The 18,691-nt window shown below is 36.8% G+C and overlaps 2 protein-coding genes across 3 annotated transcripts; both read left to right on the top strand.

Annotated features, from left to right (window-relative positions):
• Positions 1–518: 518 nt before the first annotated feature.
• LOC131164861 (glyoxylate/hydroxypyruvate reductase HPR3-like) lies at positions 519–3,223 on the top strand. 2 transcript variants are annotated; one of them, XR_009139359.1, is made up of 3 exons: positions 519–1,074; positions 2,054–2,640; positions 2,941–3,223. XR_009139359.1 is itself a non-coding variant. In XM_058122375.1 (2 exons), exons 1-2 carry the CDS (start codon positions 616–618, stop codon positions 2,576–2,578), a joined length of 984 nt encoding a protein of 327 aa, XP_057978358.1. In that variant the 5' UTR covers positions 530–615; the 3' UTR covers positions 2,579–2,764. The 2 variants fall into 2 exon arrangements, 1 of the variants encoding a protein (XP_057978358.1); XM_058122375.1 differs by lacking the exon at positions 2,941–3,223 and having other exon boundaries at positions 530–1,074; positions 2,054–2,764.
• A 6,583-nt stretch (positions 3,224–9,806) lies between these two features.
• On the top strand, positions 9,807–18,066 carry LOC131164860 (glyoxylate/hydroxypyruvate reductase HPR3-like). The gene is made up of 3 exons (XM_058122374.1): positions 9,807–10,453; positions 17,028–17,614; positions 17,910–18,066. Exons 1-2 carry the CDS (start codon positions 9,995–9,997, stop codon positions 17,550–17,552), a joined length of 984 nt encoding a protein of 327 aa, XP_057978357.1. The 5' UTR covers positions 9,807–9,994; the 3' UTR covers positions 17,553–17,614; positions 17,910–18,066.
• The last annotated feature ends 625 nt before the right edge of the window (positions 18,067–18,691 follow it).

Here is an 18,691-nt window from a genome sequence, read left to right as displayed (position 1 = left end):
GCTTCGTCTCGACGAGATGAATGTGATGGTGACCTCAAAACTGTGTTTTGGGCTACTGGACAGAGGCTCCAATTTGGGAATTTTTCTCTGATCTGGTGATTTTGCTCCAACCTCTATCTAATACTAATTGTTGGGGGTGGATCTAGAAGCAACAATCACACACATGAAAAATAAATAATCACAATTCCAGATTTTACGTGGTTTGGTTGAATTGACCAACGTCCACGGAGCACACACTAATTTCACTATAATAAGGAGAATAATACAGGGAGGAAGATACTACTGCCTTCAGCTCAACTCTCTTTCTCTCTCACACTATAACTCTCTGCTCTGCATAGAGCACATACACTCTGCGCACAACACAACACACAACACTTCTCATATAGTATACACTACAATATAGCACACTGCTGTATATAGCCATGGACAGGTGGAGTGGTTAGCAAAAAATTTAAATATGGTAATTTAATGTTACCTAGGCAAGGTTGGTGAAGGGCTGTTAATCACCATTTAGTGCGGTCTCCATTTCAATGTAAGCTGAAGGGAGGTGTTCAATCTCAACACGCCCTCTGTCGCCTCTCTCTCCCTCTCTCTCTCTCTCTCTCTCCATCTTCAATGGCTTCTCAACCTCATCGCCCCCGAGAACTACCCCTGGTTCTTGTTCTCCGCCCGCCTCCAGTCTTCACTGTCTTCGAGGCTCAGTTTTCTCAAAAGTTCCAGTTCCTGAAAGCGTGGGAGTCGCCGCTCCCCGTAGCCACATTTCTCACCACACACACGCAGTCCGTACGCGCCGCACTCTGCTCCGGTGGCTCCCCAATCACCGCGGAAATCCTCCGATGGCTGCCGTCTCTCCGCCTCATCGTCACCACCAGCGCCGGCCTCAACCACATCGACTTGCCGGAGTGCCGCCGCCGTGGAATTGCAGTCGCTAATGCCGGGACTGTGTTTTCCGCTGAAGTAGCGGATACGGCGGTCGGGCTTCTGCTTGATGTGCTCCGAAAGGTATCGGCCGCGGACCGGTATGTTCGCGCTGGGCTTTGGAAGATCTCAGGGGATTATCCTCTTGGTTCTAAGGTTATTCCTATGACTTATTTTAATTTTAATTTATGTATACGGAACGAATAGAGATTCTGCACTATGCAAATAAAGCTAATCCGTACTAGCCAAAAGGGCACCTAAAGGGGGAACAATCACCTCAATAGTAGTATTGATAAGGAGGTTTGATCTGAAAAAGGGTTATAGAGAATTATGTCATTCTTATATTTTTAACATTATGAAGATGGTTGGAACGACAGAACAGAACTGAGTTGCAGAATAGAATCACAGACATCAGAGATAGAAAAAGAAGCAGATTTACAGCATCGAATTACAAGACAACAGAGAAGAGTGTACTCTGAATTTTTTTCCCCTTTTCTGAAGCAATTGTTGACTCGTGGAGAGCAAATTAAATTAGACTCTTCGGATATAGAAGGTCTGTGATCTTCTTTGAAATCACATTCCAGGATTTAAAAAAAAAAAAAAAAAATAAGGTCGAGAAATCTGTTGCACTTATGTCTCTTGTATTTTTTTTTCTTTCATAGAAGGAAAGAATGTTCAAAGCCACATTAAATAGCGCCTTTATTTTTATATTTTTAAAATTGCTTTTACATGTTTGGTTCTTAATTACCCACTGACAAAGTAGACGCAGTAATGCGGAGAGTGCTGTGTTTTGAGGAAAATCATGCGATATGAGAGATGGGTATGGGGATATAGTGATCTATCTAAATGATTGAGTTCTGCCTATATTTTTGCTGAACACAAATCCTTCTCACTGCGGTGTTTGAATGCTTGGCCTAAGACTACCATTGAATGATCAACAGTAGAAGCAGCAATCCATCAGAGATATTTGTAGGGGCACAACCGCAGGATCCAACAAGTGAAATAAGCAGAGTGTTCAAATGTTATTTATGCTATGATATTTACACAGTATTATCTGGTATCTCACCTCTCTGATAGTTGAACTATGTTATCTATTCCCTAATATTTATGTGGTGGTGATGACCGATGATTACAGATCGGAGGCAAGCGAGTTGGCATTGTTGGATTGGGAAGCATTGGCTTAGAAGTTGCAAAAAGGCTTCAGGCCTTTGGCTGCATCATTTTGTACAACTCAAGGAAGAAGAAGCCGCCTGTGTCATACCCTTACTATTCTAGTGTCTGTGAACTTGCAGCTGATAGCGATGTCCTTGTCATTTGTTGTGCATTAACTAGTCAAACCCGCCATATGATAGATAAGGAAGTCTTGTTGGCACTGGGGAAGAACGGAGTCATTATTAACATCGGACGAGGTGCAGTTATTGATGAAAAGGAACTGGTACAGTGTTTGATGCAAGGAGATATTGCTGGTGCTGGATTGGATGTGTTTGAGAATGAGCCCAGTGTTCCTAAAGAGCTCTTTGCATTGGATAATGTTGTGTTGTTACCACATACAGCTGTCTTTACGAAGGAAACCTTCTTGGATTTGTACGAGCTCATGGTGGCGAATTTGGAAGCTTTCTTCTCAAATAAGCCCTTGCTTTCTCCAGTGATTGATGAATGAATGGGTTTCCTTTGTCATTGCTGGTTGGTTTCTCCATTAGTGGATTTCCTTTCTCACCGCTGGTTAGTTTCTCCATTACCTTGAAAATTTTCAATTCACTTTTTTGTTTGTTCCAAAAAAAAAACAATGTTTTAGTTGGCTTTCTCATTAAATGAGCTTGTTATCGTATCAGAATCTCACTATTTAAGCACATCTACTTAGGTGTCATAATTTAAAAGCAAATGTACTTTTTTGTTTCTTCTTTTTTCCTTGACATGCTTAATTTGGATGCTATAAACAGAGTTGAGTACAATAGCCAATACTTTGAGAGATTTTAATCCCCTTATTATCATTCTTAAAACATTTTTCTTTACTGGATGCAGGACAAAAGACGATTGATGTAGTGAAAAGTCAAATAAAGGACAACAATCAAAAACTGCTGCATTAATTATCTGGACATTTTGTATGTATCTGCTGTATATTAAGTGGTAGAATACTGTAGAAATGCTTCTTCATGCTACGTACATGCATGCATTAGACCTAGGTTAAGCATAGTTAAGTTGATCCAATGGCTTTTAAGTTAGAACTTGGGAGGATATTTGTTTATATAATTTTTTCCTGCTTTCTCTCTAGAAAATAAATACATATAATGCTTAATCTTGAAAATTCTTGATACTGTTAGTTAAGTATGTTCCTAATTTCAAATATTTACTTTTTGAAAAAAGTCATTTTGTATCATGTTCATGATTTATTGATTCTTATCATATTAAATTTGCATGCCTCTGAGCAAACTTTGCACTATCACTGCCAATATTCCATTGTGCAACATTCATTCTTTAATTATTTTAAAGCATGAACTGATTCACATCTGCAAAAGGTATTAGAATTTAAAGGACATATGTTTGATGGAGGGTAGCATCTCTGATCTTTTGTTCCTTGTGACATTAAAACACAAAGGTGCATCAGTCGGATTTGAGCCATTACGTTAGAAATGCAGCCACTGCAACAGTAAACTCGTTAAAATTAAAATTGTAAAAATGATTAAGATACTGAAAGCATTATTTAAGCCTCCCAGACTCCATTACACTCGTCCAAATTATATGAAAATTAAACAAAAATTAAACTTGTTCCAGTTTTCAGTATCTTTTGAATAAGTTTGACAGTCATCATTTGCAAGCTGAAATAATGACCTACACATATTATGTAGGTTACAATTTTAAAATTAAACATGTGTATGTTTGTGTATGTATGTGTGTGTGGGGATATTGAAGAAATTGATTTTGAGTCTTCTGTTTTTGCCCGCACGGGTAAGGGAAGATGGATTGATTTCGTGTGGGAAGATGGAAGTGTGATTAATTACGCATCACCTGGATATGGAAATGTTAGAGTATTAGGTTATAAATGATTTATACCAGAGTATAAGATTGAGTTGCGATAAGGATAGTGATTGGTAGATTAAGATACCGTTAGGAATTTTGAGTTGTGTTTTGTAAACTTGGGGGCTGAAATTCCTTGATGGTCTTCTGTGTTTTTCTGAATAAGTAACTAGCTTCAGAAAATCATGACCAATCTATTGATGGTGATGTTTCCGAGTAGAGAAATTAGAATGCAAGATTTGAACTCGATGGTTAGGCTAGTTGATTTTAGAAGTTAAGGAAATGGTTGATTAGTTACCAAAATTTCGAGGACGAAATTTCTTAAAGGAGGGAAGAATGTAATAAAAAAAAAATAAAAAAATTGAATTAATTAAAATTATTAATCAATTAATTAGTTAAACATTATTAAATTAATGTATTAAATAAACAAATAAAGGAAATAGAAAAAAAAAGAATTAAATTAAATTAAAATTATTTATTAGTAATTAATTAGTTAAACATTATTAACTTGAATTAACTAAGTAAATAATATGATGGGTATATATGTATAAGGTTAAGGTATATATATGGTTAAAGTAATAAGTATATATATATAGGTAAGTTATTATAATATATATATATATATATAATATGTATATAAGTTAAAGTTTAAATATATATATAATTTACTTAACCTTCTTCCTTCTTCAGAAGCCTTCTTTTCTCCATGTCTCCTGCGCCTCACTCTGTACTCTCTTTTGCTCGTCCTCTTCTTCTGTCTCTGCCTCTCTCTCTCCCCTTATTTCTAGAAGAATATTCGACCGATTAGGAAACAGAAGGTGTCGTTAGATTCCTAACTTCTCTATTGACATTTCTATTAGAGCAGATTTGTCGTGGGAGCGGTGTAGGTACCATTCCTGAGGTAAGACAATTTTTCCTTAATTTCTCAATTTCTTGTTAAATCTGTTGTTAAATCGATAATCAGACACCATCACGGGGTCCTACTCGTAATCGTCGTCATTTTGACATAAGTAAAGTTCCAATTGAGATTTTTTAGGCCACATTTCAAAGTAAAAGTGAGATTTGAGAAATTTGGTTATATGACTATATTTAAGGGTATATTTATTTATTTTGAATTTATGGGTTTAGGAAATATTAAAATAATATTTTATTTAGATTTAATTTAATGAAATTAGAATTTTTAATTTCAGGGTCCGGAATAAGTGTCGCAGGTATTTTTCGGGGTTTCTATTGGCGTAGTTTAAGAAATCAGATAAGAAGAAATTATATGTTAAAGCAGATTTTATGAAATTAAAGATAATAATTTATGTTATATTATATGTATATTTTGGTGTGAATTATTAAAATGTCAATCATGTAAAATTATGATTTTTGAGCCTAAGACCACTTATTTAGTTATGTATTTGTGGAGATGAATTGAAGAAAGTTGAAGGAAATTTTTGGATAATTATGTAAGAAATGGAAATTATATTTTCAGTAATTAAAAGTTATATGTGGATTGACCTATTTTACAGGAATATGTATGAATTTTACTGTTAAATAGTGTGATATGAGATTTTGTACAAATATATGTTAAATGTATGAAATGTAAGTTAAGTAAGTAATGCATTGAAAATAAAATATGATATGAACTATGTTGCTTGTGTGTGTCAACCATGTAAACAGTTGAAAGATGTTGGGTAAATTTATGCAACTGAAAAATGTTGGGTAAAATAGCTAAAAGATGTTGGGTAAATGTATGACAGCTGAAAAATGTTAAGTAAAACAGTTGAAAGATGTTAGGTATGAAATGAAATGAAAATGAAAATAAATGAAATAGAAATGAAATGTGAAATATGAACAATGTACACCCAGCCTGGTCCGAACCCATCCCGCTCTTCGCAACACTTCTCGGGGGTATTCTACTCTCCGTAACACTTCTCGGATCTTGCTAGCTAGCTACTATGCCATACTCAAACATACCTAGTCCATCAGGGTTCTGATATCATATAGTTTCATATATTATAACTGTAACATATCTCATTTTCATATTTCTGCGTAAAATCTATCACATCATAATTTCTATATAAAAACTATCACATCATAATGGATTACGGCATAAGCTAGCTGAATTGTCACGACACTAGATCGGCTGAGCTGTTATGGCATAAAGCCGACTAATTTGTCACGACATTAAGCTAACTAATCTGTCACGACGCTGGGCCAGCTAAACTCATCACAGCGCTAGGCTGACTAAATTGTCACTGCACTTGGCCAACTAAGCTGATCATATCATAATTTCTGTAATATTTTTAACATTTTCTGAAAAATCATTATTAGGCCACACATGTTTTGTATAATCATAAAAATAATCTAACATGCTTATCTATTCCATAAAATATTTATACTCAAGCCACACAATTTGGGTATTATTCTAAAATACGCTATCTGCCTTGGAAAAATATATTTCGCTGAAAAATAGTATTAAATCTTCTTTTAGGGTTTACTTAGCTCAAAATGCATGTCTTCCTAAATATACATTAATTCATGAATGCCATTTTCTAAATGCCAAAATTCCCAGAAAAATCATAGATATAATTTCTGTAAACAAATACTGCATTTTAATCGGTAAATTTTCTAAAAATACCTAACATAATCTATCCTCTTACCTGATTATTGGAGAAATGTCTGCAGGGATCCTAAAGCTGTGCCTGTAGCGTTCACACAAATCTCTGTATTCACATACCCTAGTTTAATTAGCTCAACCTCGAGATAATTGCTATCCTAACATCCTAAGGCTCACACGCTCTCATTAACCAACTAAATTCTAAAGAAAACGCGGGTATGACCCTCTTCCCATATTTAAATTTAATTTCTAACATACTTAAAAATACCAATATGATCAAATTCTCGTAGTTTAATCTAATTTCAAAATATCCTCAATCCTAGGCATATATTTAAATCACATAAATATAATTAAATTCATATATTCAAATTTAATTAGAAATATTTTAAAATTTGCGTGACATAATTTATTCTCCTTACCTTATCCTAGGAGTGGCGTCGACGACGCCCAAATGACGAATCTCCTCCGATTAAATGTTGGTGGTTAAATTTGAAATATAGAGATATTTTTTGTTTTTCAATTGACGCACGTTTCACCGAAAAATCGAGAAGAGAGAAAATGAGTTGAGGAGAGGGAGAGAGTTGGCGAATTGGGGGGCGCCTCTCTAGATTCAGGAAGTTGATTTCCTAAAGCTTTAAAAAGCTTCAAGTTATTAACTTAAATATACATATATATATATATATATATATATATATATATATAATATTATAATATTTTATTATATTAATATATTATTATATTATATTATTTAATTAATAATAATTATTGTTAATTAATTTTATATATATATATATATATATATATAAATATATTTTTTGGAATCACTACATTTTGCACCTCCCATTATCTAGGTTTAGTTTGGATTATGGATAATAATATAAAATTTTGATTTTGTGTAGACATGAACATGAAGTATGATGCCATCCAATCCAGCTTAACCTCATTCGATCAACGGCTTGGGTGCATTGAAAGTTAAATGGGTGGATCTTCCGGAGGGAAGACTCCCATGGTGACAAGCTCTAGAGATGATGATGATGCGGATAATGATAAGGAGGAGCATGATGGATGCAGATCTGATGACTATTCTAATTTTTATTTACTACAATCACTTGACCTGTAATGTTTTGCTACTTGACTTTGTTGTTTGTTGGTTAAACTTTTTATTATCTTATTTGCTATTTTTTTATCTCTCTTTGTTATTCTGCATATTGAGCTTTTCATGCTAAATATGGATCTTCTTGCAAATGATTTGCATGTTGCTTACTGAATATCATGTTAAACATACTCTTGTTGGATATTTTGAGAATTGCATGCTAATTTTGGACCTTTTTAATCTCTTATTGAGCTTCATCTCTATATTGATTTATTGAAGTATATTGTGCTCTAACGTATACAAATTCTGCTTTGCTGAGAGTATTTTTATTATACAAGCATACTTGCTTGTCTATTTTTTTGTGATTGACGGTTCAGGATTGTTGAATCGTTGCCTAGCGCGAGGGTGTTCTCGTTAGAGAGGGGTTTCCACCTGCCAACGGAGAGAGGTTTGCTTCACTTGTTCAACAAAGTGGTAAAGGAAATTCTCATAACAAGTTGCTTGAGACAAGGATGTAGGTTGCTGGTCGAACCTTGGAAAAAACCCGGTGTTTAGCTATTTTTCCCTATCTCTTTAATTCTTGCATCTTATAATATGCGTGTATGTTTTTAAATTCATTGGAAACTTTTCTGAATATTCAGATTTGATTGTGGTTGAATGGAGTTATTATATTGAATGTGATTTTATGTTGTTAGATTAAAAATTAGACAAACTTTGATATATGAATTCAGGTGTGGAATTGTTGAGGTAAAATTATTGTGATTGAATGCTTGATTGAAGCATAGGTTTCCAATTTATATTACTGAATTTGCGCCTTGAGAAAATCATTAATTCTTGTTGAATTTCAAAATTGAATATTGAAATATATGAAGTTTAATTTGTGGATTGTATTTTCAGCTTCATATATATAACAAGGATTGTCGATTGGTATAGTATGTTCATTGATTAGATTATTGTGATTAATATTTGAGTGTGATTGTGGTTGGTTTAAATTTAACAGGTAAAAATAAATTGAAATTCTGCTAAATAATTATTAAATATCTAATTTATCCCACTCTTGGGAATACATCTTTAGTTTTAGAGCGCTTGGTAAAATCATAATATTTTTATGGTCAAATCTATCCTTTAAATTTTTTCATAAGATAAGTGAGTCTTTGATAATGAGGTGTTCAGTCTTTAATTTTTCATTTAAATGATGACGGAGGAAGATCATAACTTTTGCACGATCTTACAGGTATCTGACATTTTCATCTAAAATAGTATTTTCCAAGTTCATTACATTTAAATGAATATCAATATCAAGAATTCATGATAAATCATTGTTACCTTTAATATTAAGGGAAACAAATTCAATTTTGTTTCGATTTGACTTTTGAATAAATTAACAATAATAATGTAGTTTAGAAAAAATAAAATGTGAAAATTGAAATAAAATTGAGATAATAATAGATATAAAAAATTGAGATAATAATAGATATAATCTTACTTCCACCCTTTCGGAGATACTTAAATATATTTCTTCAGCAACATTATTTTTTTCTTCAATTTGTACTCTTCAAGAGTACAATTTCAATTTTAATATGAAAATGGGTAATAATTTATCACCTCTGTCGAAGGTTAAATGTACTATCTCATATGGAGGATAAACGTCTCATCTCTTTAGGAGGTCGATTTTAATATCTCTTCGATAGGTTAAAAATATACCCTTTTCAGGATGTCTTACAATCTCTTATGAAGATTGATAGTTGTTTAACTTTAAAAGACATATTTTCTTTTGAAAAATATTATACTCTTATGGAGCAAACTTATAAGAAATAAATTAAATAAGATTTAAATAAATATTTGAGATAGAGTTTCCTACTGATGATATATTGTAAAAGATGTAGAAAAATAAATAGAGACAAAACAAAAATTTTACGTGGTTCGGCTATTCCTACTTCACGAGCGGATGAGATAAAAAATTTCACTATTTTGAAAAAAATTATAAGATGATTTGAAATCGGCCTTATATAAAATATATCTTTTTTTTTTTATCTCTTATCTTGTCTCATACTTTCTATTCGTATGTCTTCTCCAAACCTTATGTGTATATGTCAAAATGGAAGGGAAAAATGATAATTTTATATTTATAGAGTTCCACAAACCTACTGTGTTTTTGGTAAGTGGGGGCTTGCGTTTGTGGCCATTGCCAACGAGCTCCCATTGTCAAGGAGAGAAGCCGCGGCCATCTGGTGGACCTATCGCACTTTGCTCACGCCGTCTCCTTCCCACTTCGTCGGAGTTTCTTCCTTTTGCTACCATTCCTGCTCTGCACTCCTCTGTTTTAGCTCGCCCTCTGTCACCTCTCTCTCTCTTCAGCTTCAATGGCTTCTCAACCTCATCGCCCCCGAGAACTACCCCTAGTTCTTGTTCTCCGCCCATCTCCAGTCTTCACCGTCTTTGAGGCTCAGTTTTCCCAAAAGCTCCAATTCCTGAAAGCATGGGAGTCGCCGCTCCCCGTAGTCACATTTCTCACCACACACGCGCAGTCCGTACGTGCCGCACTCTGCTCCGGTGAATCCCCGATCACCGCGGAAATCCTCCGATGGCTGCCGTCTCTCCGCTTCATCGTCACCACCAGCGCGGGCCTCAACCACATCGACTTGCCGGAGTGCCGCCGCCGTGGAATTGCAGTCGCTAATGCCGGGACTGTGTTTTCCGCTGAAGTAGCGGATACGGCGGTCGGGCTTCTGCTTGATGTGCTCCGAAAGGTATCGGCCGCGAACCGGTATGTTCGCGCTGGGCTTTGGAAGATCTCAGGGGATTATCCTCTTGGTTCTAAGGTTATTCCTATGACTTATTTTAATTTTAATTTATGTATATGGAACGAATAGAGATTCTGCAATATGCAAATAAAGCTAATCCGTACTAGCCAAAAGGGCACCTAAAGGGGGAACAATCACCTCAATAGTAGTATTGATAAGGAGGTTTGATCCGAAAAAAGGTTTATAGAGAATTATGTCATTGCTATATTTTTAACATTGTGAAGATGGTTGGAACTACAGAACAGAACTGAGTTGCAGAATAGAATCACAGAAGCAGATTTACAGCATAGAATTACAAGACAACAGAGAAGAGTGTACTCTGAATTTTTTTCCCCCTTTTCTGAAGCAATTGTTGACTCGTGAAGAGCAAATTAAAGTAGACTCTTCGAGGACATGCCAATTAATTGGAATATAGAGGGTATTGAGTTTACAAGTCGACTAATTAATGAAATAAACAAGCATACATAGAAAAATATTGATACTAGAGTTGCGTGGTTCGGCCAAATTCCAGCCTACGTCCACGAGAGAAGGAAATTACTATATATACTGGGAAAAATACAGAGGAGAAGGATACAATAATCACTCAACTCTCACTCAACTCTTACAACTTTCTCTGCCGACTCACAACACACACACTAATTTACCAAAGAATTTTCGGTATTCCCTCTGCCTTGCCTTGCGTTGTGTTGTCTTCTCTCTTATTTTTTTCATCTCACACACTCACACATATATATAGGGGAGGGGAGGATCAAAAATCAAAGTTAGTAGGCTGCCTAATTTTGACATTTTGGACAATCAGTGCCGACAAGGTTGAAACGGAGTAGCCACCGGTGCAGCAAAGATTGACAGAGGAGTAACTGGTGCCAAAAATGTTGATGGAGCAGCAACCGGCTGCTCTTGATTGGGTATGGATCCATCAATTCTCCCCCTCTATATACCCATAGAAGGAGAATAATATGTCAATCTTCAGTTGACGTCCATTCTAGCTATATCTCTACATAGCTGGAGCTTCTCATAAGTCATCACCTTTGTTAATATGTCTGTTGGATTCTCTTTAGTATTAATCTTGACTAGCCTCAACAGTTGTTGTTCCATCACTTCGCGTATCCAATAATAGCGAATGTCAATATGTTTTATTCGGGAATGGTACATTGAATTCTTGCTCAAGTTCAACGCACTCTAACTATCACAATGTACTTTGTATTTTTCTTATTTGACCCCTAACTCTTAAAGAAACTGCTTTAACCACAATATCTCCTTTCCAGCTTCTGTTGCGGCTATATACTCTGCTTCAATTGTGGATAGTGTAACACACCTCTGCAATTTTGACTGTCACGATACAACTCCCCCCACAAAGGTGAACAAAATACCTAATGTGGACTTTATTCCATCAAGATCACCAGCCATGTCTGCATCAGTGTAACCCTCCAAGGTTGGTTCAACTTCCCCAAAACATAAGCAAAGTCCCGATGTACCTTTCAAGTACCTGAGAATCCATTTCACAGCTTCCCAATAGTCTTTCCCTGGATTGGAAAGAAACTTGCTCACAACGCCTACAGCGTGGGCAATGTCTGGTCTCGTACACACCATTGCGTACATCAAGCTTCTAATTGCTGATGAGTATGGGACTGTTGACATTTCTTCCCTTGATGAGTGAGACAACTTCTTGCTTTCCTATCATGATTGATCCTCATGCCTAGGATCTGCTGAGCTGGGCCTAAGTGCTTCATTTCAAATAACTTAGACAACTCCATCTTTAACTTGTTGATCTTGCTTGCATCCTGACCAATGATCAACATAGAGCAGTAGTATGACAAGACTACCATCAGGGAATATCTGAACATATGCACACTGATCTTCTGCAATCCTCTTGTATCCATGACTCACCATGAAAGAGTCAAATTTTCTATATCATTGTCTCAGTGCTTGGTTAAGACCGTAGAGACTTTTCTTCAACCTGCAGACTAGGTGTTCCTTCCCTGGAACTTCAAACCCTTCTAATTGCTCCATGTAAATGTCTTCTTCCAAGTCTCCATGTAGGAAAGCTGTCTTCACATCCATTTGTTCAAGCTCTAGATTTAACTTGGCTACCAATCCGAGTATGACTCGAATTGTTATCATTTTCACTACTAGCAAAAATATCTCGTCAAAGTCAACGCCTTTCTTCTGTTCGAAACCTTTGACGACTAATCTGATTTTATGTGTCACTATCTGTCCACCACCATATTTCTTCAGTTTGAACACCCATTTGTTCCTCAGTGCTCTCTTCTCTTTGGGAAGTCTTACCAGCTCATACGTTTGATTCTTATATAAAGAATTCATCACTGCTTACATAACTTCCACCCATTTGGTTTTGTCAGTATGAGATTTGACCTCGTGGAAACTTGCTGGCTCTCCTTCATCAGTGAGTAAAAGATATTCTGGTCCTAGATATCTTCTCGACGGAATTAGAACACGACCTCTTTTAGATCTTTTGGGCTCAACATCTTTTGGAGGAGGAGATGCTTCATCATCTGACTGATGTGATGATTCTGCAATTTCTGGTGAAGGGGGTTGTTGCTCCCCCTGCTCAACACGGTCTACCTCTGTTTCCAGAGGATCATCCTACAGCTCTCCATAGTTTGTAGGAGCATATGATGGTGTAGGATCCAATACAATGTCTGGAGCACTGGAACTAGGCTACTTAGACTTTATTTGTGGTTCAAAGTCCTCAAACACCTGGTTTTCATGGAAAACCACATCTGTCGATTTGATAACATGCTTCCTCTCCGGATCCCCATAATTTATAGCTGAATTCATCATCTCCATAGCCAATGAAGATGTATGGAATGGACTTCACGTCGAGCTTTTGCCTCTACTCATTAGATATATATGCGAAATCTTTGCACCCAAACACTCTTAGATGAGTGTAAGAAACTTTTCTTCTAGTCAATACGTTCTTTGGAATTCCAAAATTAAATGGTGCTAACGGTGATATGTTGATAAGGTAACATGCGGCACGAACAACTTTCCCCTGGAATGGCTTAGGTAATTTAGCCATACTGAGGTCCGATTCATACTTTCAACTATACCATTATGTTATGGGGTACGTGGGACTGTCCTTTCATGCCTGATATCGTGTTCAGCACATTATACTTTGCTCTCATTGGAAGTATACTCGCCTCCATTGTCTGTCCGGAGACACTTTAATTTCTTCCCTGTTTGCCTCTCTACCATAGCATGAAATTCCTTGAAATATTTAAATACCTGGTCCTTTGTTTTTAGAAAATATATCCACACCTTCCTTAAAGCATTGTCAATAGAGGTAACAAAATACCTGTTGTCGCCGATTGATTCTATTTCTATGGGTCCGCATACGTCAGAGTGTACTGAACTAAATGGTTTTGACCTTCTCTTCATAGAGGAATTGAATGAAACTCTGTGTTGTTTCCCAAATAAGCAATGATCACATTGGTTCAAAGCAATACCTTTTGTGATTTTGATAAATGCCTTCTTCGCCAGTATAAAGAGTCATTTCTCACCCATGTATCCGAGTCTCTTGTGCCATAAGTTTGGTGATGCTTTATCTTTCACTGCATTGATGACATCAGTACAAATCTTTACTTGCGTCTTGTACAATGTGTAGCAAATACGTCCTCATGCTATTGTCAAGGCACCTTTTGACAATTTCCAAGCGTCTTTCCTAAAGTAGCTTTCATAACCCTGTTTATGAAGGGCTGCCCTAGAAATAAGATTGAGCTGAAAGTCTGGGTCCTTCAGTGTTATGGTGCAATCAGTATTGGTCTCAATCTGCATGTCTCTAATTCCCACGATCTGAGAAGAATTGGTGTTCCCCAACTTTATTGTACCAAAGTTTCCATATTTATACACCATGAAGAACTCCTTGTGGGGAGTAGCGTGGTAGGAGGCTGCTATGTCTACCACCCATTCAGTGTCGTGGTTCCCAATATGACAACATGTATCTTTATCAATCGAAAATACTGATATATCTTGGGTTAAGGTGACCAAGCTCTCACCTTCGTCCTTGTTTTGTTGTTGGCTACTTTGACCATGATCTTGCCGAAATTTTCGATAATCTTTATTCATGTGGCCTTCAATGCCACAATAGTAATAAGAGATCTTTCCTATTTGCCAACTTCTACCATCATTGGATCTACCACGATCCTGGGACCTTCCTCTAGATCTGCTTCTACCTTTGCCTCTACCTCTGGTACTAGTACCTCCTTGAGGTCGGCCTTTGATTTCAGCAACAAAGGCTTGTGACTGATCTACACTCATCTCTTTTCTCCTGGCCTCCTCGTTGAATAAGGCATCTTTTACCATCGCCATGGTAAGTTTGCTATCAAGAGCTAAATTGTTAAGAGTGATAACCAATGTCTCCCAGCTGTCTGGTAAGGAGCTAAGGAGCAGTAATTTTTCTTGTTTCATCGCAAAGATCCATCTTCACAGATGAAAGCTGATTCACTAGGTTTTGGAACTCACTAGTGTGTTCAGCTATAGAGGTTCCACTTTTTAACTTCATATTAACAAGCCGTCTCATTAACGTGGGTTTGTTGCGAGCGGTCTTGGCTTGATACATGTTTTCCAGTTTCTCCCAAAGTTTATAAGCATCAGTCCCCTATGCAACATGATGATATACCTTATGGTCAATCCATTGTTTGATTTGACCAATGGTCTTCTTATTCATTTTTCTTCAATCATCGTCTTTGACGAAATCTGGTTTCACACCTTTATAATCCAAAGGATCTGCCAGATCCTTAAAATTGAGGAGATCCTCCATTTGAGACCTCCAAAGAGTATAATTAGAGGCCTTGATCATAGTACCCTAGTCTAACTCCTCTATTGATTTCAAGTAATTATTAAGCACTAATCTACTTATATAGAAAAATCGGGACAGAATCTCAAGAAACCGAATGCACGGTTGCGTTTGGAATGGTCGATTTTGTTGGAAACCAATCCAACCTTGCAAAAATGGGCTCAAAATTGACTTGATTCAGCCCAAAAACAAATCTAGACTGACCTGGTTCAACTTAATGGAATATTCCCCTGGTTGACGGAATATTCTAACGCCGTTTGCTAGCTTGGTGAGTGGGGCCCGTGATGACATGGCAGAGTGGGACCCATAGCTAAGGTGGCAGAGTGGGGCATGCAGCTAAGGTGGCATAGTGGGGCCTGCGATGACATGGCACATAAGGTTTGCTAATGACGTGGAAAGTGGGACCCACTTTGATGACGTGTCTAGTGGGCCACACTGATGTGGCGCTCTCCATATTCTTCACTGCAAATAAGACTTGCAGGTTTTGCAAATTTTTAAGAAACAAAGTATAATTTGCAATATTGCGGTGGCCCGTATGATGACTTTGTTCGGAGTCAACTTTTGACGTCGTCTTCACTGCTGCGATCGTATTGACAAAAGCTACGCGATGGTCTGATCAATTTGAAGTTTCAAGCTACTTGAAAAATCTATCCGAGAGCCATAGATGCCTTCTTTCATCGAGAAAATTTACCAGAAATGCTCAACATTGCTCTAATACCATTTTGTTGGGTTTACCAGTTGACTAATTAGTAAAATAAACGAGCACACAGAAAAATATTGACACTGGAGTTATGTGGTTCGGCCAAATTCCGGCCTACGTCTACGAGAGAGAGAAATTACTATATGTACTGGGAAAAATACAGAGGAGGAATGATGCAATAATCACTCAACTCTTACAGCTCTCTCTGCCGACTCACAATACACACTAATTTACAAAAGAATTTCCGGTGTTCCCTCTGCCTTGCCTTGTGTTGTGTTGTCTTCTCTCTTATTTTTTTCATCTCACACACTCACACATATATAGGGAAGGGGAGGATCAAAAATCAAAGTTGGTAGGCTGCCTAATTTTGACATTCTGGACAGCTGGTGCTGACAAGATTGAAACAGTGCAGCAAAGATTGACGGAGGAGCAACTGGCGCCAAAAATGTTGAAGGAGCAGCAGCCGGCTGCTCTTGATTGGGTATGGATCCATCAGGTTTGTGATCTTCTTTGAAATCACATTCCAGGATTTAAAAAAATAAAAAATAAATAAGGTCGAGAAATCTGTTGCACTTATGCCTCTTGTATTTTTTTTTCTTTCATAGAAGGAAAGAATGTTCAAAGCCACATTAAATAGCGCCTTTATTTTTATATTTTCAAAGTTGCTTTTACATGTTTGGTTCTTAATTACCCACTGACAAAGTAGACGCAGTAATGCGAAGAGTGCTGTGTTTTGAGGAAAATCATGCGATATGAGAGATGGGTATGGAGATATAGTGATCTATCTAAATGATTGAGTTCTGCCTATATTTTTGCTGAACACAAATCCTTCTCACTGCGGTGTTTGAATGCTTGGGCTAAGACTACCATTGAATGATCAACAGTAGAAGCAGCAATCCATCAGAGATATTTGTAGGGGCACAACCGCAGGATCCAACAAGTGAAATAAGCAGTGTTCAAATGTTATTTATGCTATGATATTTACACAGTATTATCTGGTATCTCACCTCTCTGATAGTTGAACTATGTTATCTATTCCATAATATTTATGTGGTGGTGATGACCGATGATTACAGATCGGAGGCAAGCGAGTTGGCATTGTTGGATTGGGAAGCATTGGCTTAGAAGTTGCAAAAAGGCTTCAGGCCTTTGGCTGCATCATTTTGTACAACTCAAGGAAGAAGAAGCCGCCTGTGTCATACCCTTACTATTCTAGTGTCTGTGAACTTGCAGCTGATAGCGATGTCCTTGTCATTTGTTGTGCATTAACTAGTCAAACCCGCCATATGATAGATAAGGAAGTCTTGTTGGCACTGGGGAAGAACGGAGTCATTATTAACATCGGACGAGGTGCAGTTATTGATGAAAAGGAACTGGTACAGTGTTTGATGCAAGGAGATATTGCTGGTGCTGGATTGGATGTGTTTGAGAATGAGCCCAGTGTTCCTAAAGAGCTCTTTGCATTGGATAATGTTGTGTTGTTACCACATGCAGCTGTCTTTACGAAGGAAACCTTCTTGGATTTGTACGAGCTTATGGTGGCGAATTTGGAAGCTTTCTTCTCAAATAAGCCCTTGCTTTCTCCAGTGATTGATGAATGAATGGGTTTCCTTTGTCATTGCTGGTTGGTTTCTCCATTAGTGGATTTCCTTTCTCACGGCTGGTTAGTTTCTCCATTACCTTGAAAATTTTCAGTTCACTTTTTTGTTTGTTCCAAAAAATTATGTTTTAGTTGGCTATCTCATTAAATGAGCTTGTCATCGTATCAGAATCTCATTATATAAGCACATCTACAAAGGTGTCTTAATTTAAAAGCAGATGCACTTTTTTGTTTCTTCTTTTTTCATCGGCATGCTTAATTTGGATGCTATAAACAGAGTAGAGTACAATAAACATGACTTTGAGAGATTTTAATCCCCTTATTATCATTCTTAAACATTTTTCTTTACTGAATGCAGGAGAAAAGAAGATTGATGTAGTGAAAGAGTCAAATAAAGGACAAGAATCAAAAACTGCTGCATTAATTATCTGGACATTTTGTATGTATCTGCTGTATATTTAGTGGTAGAATACTGTAGAAATGCTTCTTAATGCTACGTACATGCATGCATTAGACCTGGGTTAAGCATAGTTAAGATGATTCAATGGCTTTGAAGTTGAACTTGGGAGGATATTTGTTTATATGATTTTTTCCTGCTCTCTCTCTTGAAAATAAATACATATAATGCTTAATCTTGAAAATTCTTGATATTGTTAGTTAACTATGTTCCTAGTTTCAAATATTTACTTTTTTAAAACAAGTCATTTTGTATTATAAGGAGAATTACATGGATTTTGAAGAGGACCAAGCCTTGATTTGTGCATATGTGGAGGAGGAGATAATTGGAGTGGATGAGAACTTGGTGGGGCAAGGTGGTGCGGGGGGGAACGTGGAGGTAGTATCAGAGTGTGTTCAATTCCCAAAATAGATGGGACATCTTCGCCTACTTATGCATCAGACCATGATACTGATAGTCCTCTACGTTCGTTGAGTAAGAACAAACTTTACGACTCTGATTTGGATTTATAGGTTTTTTTTGGCAACATTGAAGGACCAGCTAAGACAAGGTGCGCGCCATTCTCGGCAAATGATTACCCGCCCCTCAAAATTGAATCTATGTTTGACACAATACTAGTGTGGAATGTAAGAGTTTGGGAATGTCACACACTGACCCTCTATGTGGGCTTGGAGTGCTACTAA

This window comes from Malania oleifera, chromosome 9 (assembly GCF_029873635.1).
Source record: "Malania oleifera isolate guangnan ecotype guangnan chromosome 9, ASM2987363v1, whole genome shotgun sequence".
NCBI lineage: Eukaryota > Viridiplantae > Streptophyta > Magnoliopsida > Santalales > Ximeniaceae > Malania > Malania oleifera.
The sequence above is the reverse complement of the archived record's forward strand: the minus strand, read 5'-3'. Positions and strand labels throughout refer to the sequence as shown.